The sequence below is a fragment of the Eimeria acervulina genome, genomic scaffold (assembly GCF_000499425.1).
Source record: "Eimeria acervulina Houghton genomic scaffold, Eah_scaff647, whole genome shotgun sequence".
NCBI lineage: Eukaryota > Apicomplexa > Conoidasida > Eucoccidiorida > Eimeriidae > Eimeria > Eimeria acervulina.
Window position 1 is genome coordinate 1 of NW_013547225.1, and position 5,000 is coordinate 5,000.

General features: G+C 55.0%; 1 protein-coding gene across 1 annotated transcript in view; it reads right to left on the bottom strand.

Annotated features, from left to right (window-relative positions):
- Window positions 1-998: 998 nt before the first annotated feature.
- The window catches only part of EAH_00045400 (hypothetical protein, conserved), a gene marked incomplete at both ends in the record, with an annotated part of 6,500 nt that continues 2,498 nt past the window's right edge, over window positions 999-5,000 (bottom strand). The window contains 3 exons of the mRNA XM_013391598.1: window positions 999-3,206; window positions 3,359-4,126; window positions 4,427-4,833. Of these exons, the coding sequence (XP_013247052.1) occupies window positions 999-3,206; window positions 3,359-4,126; window positions 4,427-4,833 (3,383 nt within the window). The remainder of the gene's footprint in view (window positions 3,207-3,358; window positions 4,127-4,426; window positions 4,834-5,000) is intronic.

A 5,000-nucleotide genomic window follows, 5' to 3' on the forward strand; every position in this document is an offset into this window, starting at 1 on the left:
TATATATATATTATATATATATATATATAAAGACAGCGATAGAGAGACATAGAGAGACAACAAACAGACAAAGGAGACAGAAAGAAAAACAAACAGAAAAATAAATAAAAATAAACAACAGACAAAGACAGAAGGAGGCAGACAGTAGATAAAAAAATGAGAGACAAACAAACAAAGAGACAAGTAAATAGAGATAGAGGAGTAAGCAGAGAAACAAACAAACAAAGAGAGAAATAAACAAAGGGGAGAGAAACAGAGAAACAAACAGAGACAAACAAACAAACAGATAGACGAACAAACACACAGATAGACAAAAGGAGACAGACAAAGAAACAAAATAACAAAGAAAGCGAAGGAAGAGACAGACAATAAACAAAAAAGAAGAGACAAATAATAAACAAAAAAGAAGAGACAACGAACAAACACGAAATACCCTAAATATATCACGAGGGTTTAAACAAAAGCAGAGGCTTGAGGGCCCCCACACGACAATAATCCAGGGGCCCCTATACGGGGCTAGGGGGCCCCTATACGGGACTAGGGGGCCCCTATAAGGGACTAGGGGGCCCCCATATAAGACTAAGGGGCCCCTGTGGGGCCCCACAGGGCCCCACTGAGGCTTGCATGCGTTGTTGTGGGGCCCGTGGGATCGTCTCCCCTCTATGGGGCCCCTGCTTATCAACAGAGGGGCCCCTAGGGGCCCCCTCCTCTTAACTTAAGGGCTTCTAGGGGCCCCTGCGTGTCAACTGAGGGGCCCCTAGGGGCCCCCCTAATACTAGGGGCCCCCACCTCTCACCATTCGGGCCCCTAGGGGCCCCCGCATATCAACCAAGGGGCCCCTAGGGCCCCTAGGCCGGGGACGCAGGGGCCCCTGTGTTTAAATGGAGGGCCCCTGGGGGCCCCTGTTAATCAAGATAGGGGCCCCCGTTTATTAACGTAAGGGCCCCTCTAATGCAACATAGGGGCCCCCCTAATGCAATAAATATAGGGGCCCCTATTTATCGGGATGGGGGCCCCTGTCTTTCAACAGAGGGGCCCCTGCTGCGGGTGTTGTTGTCTGGAGTGGGAGAAGGTGAAGCAGAGAAAATTAAAGAAGGGTACATCTCTTCACTCCGAAGAGGCTGCTCGGGGCCCCCAGACCCAGGGGGCCCCCCTTCTGTCTTAATAGGGGCCCCCCCAACATACCCATTTCTCTGCTGACGATGCGTCAGGGGCCTCTCCGCGTCTGCAGCACGCAGCCCCTTTGCTGCTGCTGCTGCTGTTGCTGTTGCTGCTCCTCTTCCGGGGGCCCCTGCTTTGCTGCTGCGTTCTGCTGCAGCGTGAGGTGTGGGGCCCCCACCGCTGCTGTTCTGCAGCTGCCGCCGTAACGAGGGGCCCCCAGATGTAGAAGATGAGGGGCTTCCTTGGGGGCCCCCCTCTATTCTACTTGTCTCTCTCTTTCGTTTGCTGCTACGATTGACAGTGCGCCAGCTTGGAGACTCACGGGGCCCCCCAGGGGACCGGCGCCCAGCAGCAACAGCAGCAGCAGCAGCAGATGAGCGGGCGACCCGCTCCGCTGCTGTTGCTGCTGCTGCTCCCTTCTCCTCAGGCCTGCTGCTGCGGCTACAGGGGCCCCTGCTGCTCGTGGGGGTGCCGTGGGGCCCCCCATCGCATTCTGCTTTAACTCTTTTTGATGCCCCCGATGCTGCTGGGGCCCACCCTGCTGCTGCTGCTGCTGCTGCTGTTTCTTCCTGCCGCTTCTGAGCCCGCGAGCTACCGTGCCGCTGCTGCTGTTGCTGCTGCTGCTGCTGCTGTCGCTGCTGCGGGTATCTCAGTTGCCGCTGCTGCTGCTGCTGCTGCGGTTGAGGACAGTCTGCTAGAACTGCTCTGACTAGCCCTCTCAGCGTATCAGCTTCGGCATCAAGTTGTAGGGGCCCCACCGGGGGCCCCCCTAGGGGCCCCCCAAGCTCTTCTCCCTCTTTATTTGCATGCAACCTCTCAAAATTCCAGAGGAGACAGGACCCCAGTGCTTCTGTCTCTTCATCAATAACACTGAGCAATCTCCTATAAGGCAGTTCTCTTCTAATTCTCTTGAGGGGCCCCTCAACTACCCTCAACTCTCCCCCTACACAAACCACACATTCTTCTGGGGCCCCCTGCTGCTGCTGCTGCTGCTGCTGCTGCTGCTGTTGCTGCTCTTGGGGTCGGCCTTCCCCAAAGCAATCGAAGCTACTTTCTGCTGCTGGCAGTGAAGGAGCCCCTGGGGCCCCCTCAATAGGGGTAGGGGGGCCCCCTGTCTTAAGTTGGAGGGGCCCCGAGGGTACTATGGGGGCCCCCCCTATTTGAATAGAAGAAAGAGACGGCCTCCATCCTTCTTTAATCCAGGGCTGCAGCGCTGCACTCAGCTTCCCTGGTGGTAGGGGCCCCTCACTTGGGTGATGCAATATACAAGGAAGGGGGGGCCCCCCCCCTGTATCCTTCCAAAGCTGCTGCTGCTGCTGCTGCTGCTGCTGCTGCTGCTGCTGCTGCTGCTGCTGCTGGTGAGAAGAAGGGAGAGGGCCCAGGGGGCCCCCTATAATAGCAGCAAGAGGAAATCTTTGCTGTCGTCTCCATTGCTGCGCTCGTAAACACCAGCGCCCCTCAAGGAGGGCCCCCCAGTCAATCTCCGGCTGCAGCAGCCGCACTGCTGCTAAACAATTTGCTGCCTTTTGAAGATTTCGTGAAGATAACGCAAAATAAATTAAACAAAAAGGAGGGTAAGACTTCCACTCCCGAGCGGGGCTACGGGTCTTCTCGTCCCAGAGAGCTTCTGCTGCTGCTGCTCCTGATGAAGATGATGATGATGCTAGTGTATCGGTTAAAGGCACTGTCGCTGCTGCTGCTGCTGCTGCTGCGGCAGCGGCGGCTGCTGCAGAGTCTGCTGCGGCTGGAACCTCCTGCGGGGCCCCTTGGTAAGCAGCATTAGCAGCATTAGCAGCAGCAGCAGCTGCTGCTGCTGTTCCTCCGTCCCTGCGGCGCCTCCCTAGGGGGCCCCCCGGGGCCCCCACAAGGGTAAGGGCCCTCGGTACACTCCATAAGAAGTCTGCTGCCTGACGTTGAGGTGCAGCAAGAGATGAAGAGACAGTAGGAAAGTGCGCATGCAAATCATATTGCAGTTTATAAGCCCCGTGGTGAAGCAAAGAAGAGACAGACAGCAGACGAGACTTTCGAAAAGATATTATATACACCTGCACACACAAATGCAGCAGCAGCAGCAGCAGCAGCAGCAGCAGCAGCAAGTACAGCCGATGCAGCAACTACACACACGCATACACAAACAAACAGAAAGCAACGCAGCAGCAGCAGCAGCAGATTCGAGCAGCAGCAGCAGCAGCCTCACCTGGACATGGGTGATGCCTTTCTTAGACCAGCAGCCGTCGTAGCAGCGTACAGCAGCACCAGCAGATGCTGAGCGCCGCAACCCTCCTTCTTCTTCTTTAGCTTCCGGAAAAGAAGACAATTCCTTAGTATTGCCTGCTGCTGCTGCAGCAGCAGCTGCAGCAGCAGCAGCAGAGGGCGGAGGGCTGCTGTCTTTGTCTTTATCTGCTTCGTCTTCTGTGCTGCTGCCGCTGTTGCTGCCACCGCCTGCAGCAGCAGCAGCAGCTGCTGCTGCTGCTGGTGAGTTTGCTGCAGGTGCATCCCCATAGAAGACGCGGTGTACGACAACATCTTTCAGCAAATAAGGAGGCAGCAGCTGCTGCTGCTGCGGGTACTTGAGCCCAAGAGCAGCAGCAGAGACACAGAGGCAAGCCCCGGGGTATAGAGACCTTTCAATGCCTTCTGTCTTATTCACCAGCAAACCCTCCGCTGCTGCAGCAGCAGCAGCAGCAGCAACAGGGGCTCCACCTGTTGCAGCAGTAAGGGGGGCTTCTCCTGCTGCTGCAGAAGAGGGATCCCCTGCTGCAGCAGCAGCACCAGGGCCCTCCCCCGCTGCGGCAGCAGCAGGAAGAGGGTCCCCCCCTGCAGCAGCAGCAGCAGCAGCAGCAAGAGGGGGCCCCCCTGCAGCAGCACTGATTACCCGCGGCAGCAAACGCCAGCAGCGGGGAGCGGGAGAAGCAATCGGCACTTGCGGAGCGCAGAAATTGCAAATAGGGTACGCCTGCGGCTCCTGCAGCAGCAGCAGCAGCAGCAGCAGCAGCAGCAGCAGCAAATGAAGGAGCAGCAGCAGCAGATGCAATATATGCAGCAGCAAATGCATCAACAGCAAATGCAGCAGATGTATGCGTAGCAGCAGCAAGAACAGCAGCCCCAGCAACAAATCCAGCAGTACCACAGCAGCAGCAGTAAGGGCAGCAGCTGCAGCAGGCACAGCAGCAGCAGCAGGAACACCAGCAGCAGCGCTTGCTTCGGCAACACACAAAGCACATGCAACAACTCTAAACCCTAAACCCTAAACCCTAGGGTTTACCTTGAAGGCGGGTTTATCAGTGAAGCACTCCACCTTTGTCTTTATCTTTCTTCTGCTGCTGCTCTTCCGCTCTCTGCCTGCAGCCTCTTGAGTTGATGCTTTGTCTGCTGCTTCACCTGCTGCTGCTGCTGCTGTTGATTCAGCTTCTGCTGCTGCATCTGTTGCTGTTGCTGCTGCTGCTGCTGATTCGCTGGCCCGCATTTCTTCTGCTGCAGCCTCCCCCTCTTCACCTGCAATCCTACCCTTGCTGCCACTGCCACTGCTGCTGCCGTTGCTGCTGCTGCTGCTGCTGCTGCCGGCAAGGATTTGACAGAAGATAAACTCACTCCTGACTGCAACAATTTTAGCATCTAACCACCAAATGGCTTTGCGAGGGCCCAGCGGTACAGACACCTGAACGTCTAAACCTAAAAATAAATAAATAAATAAACAAATAAATAAATAAATAAATAAATTAATTAATTAATAAGAATAAAATAATAAAGAGTGAGGAAGAAAAGAATAATAAAAAGAAGAGCAACAGACACCCGAATATCCAAACCTACAAAATAAATAAATAAATAAATAAATAAAT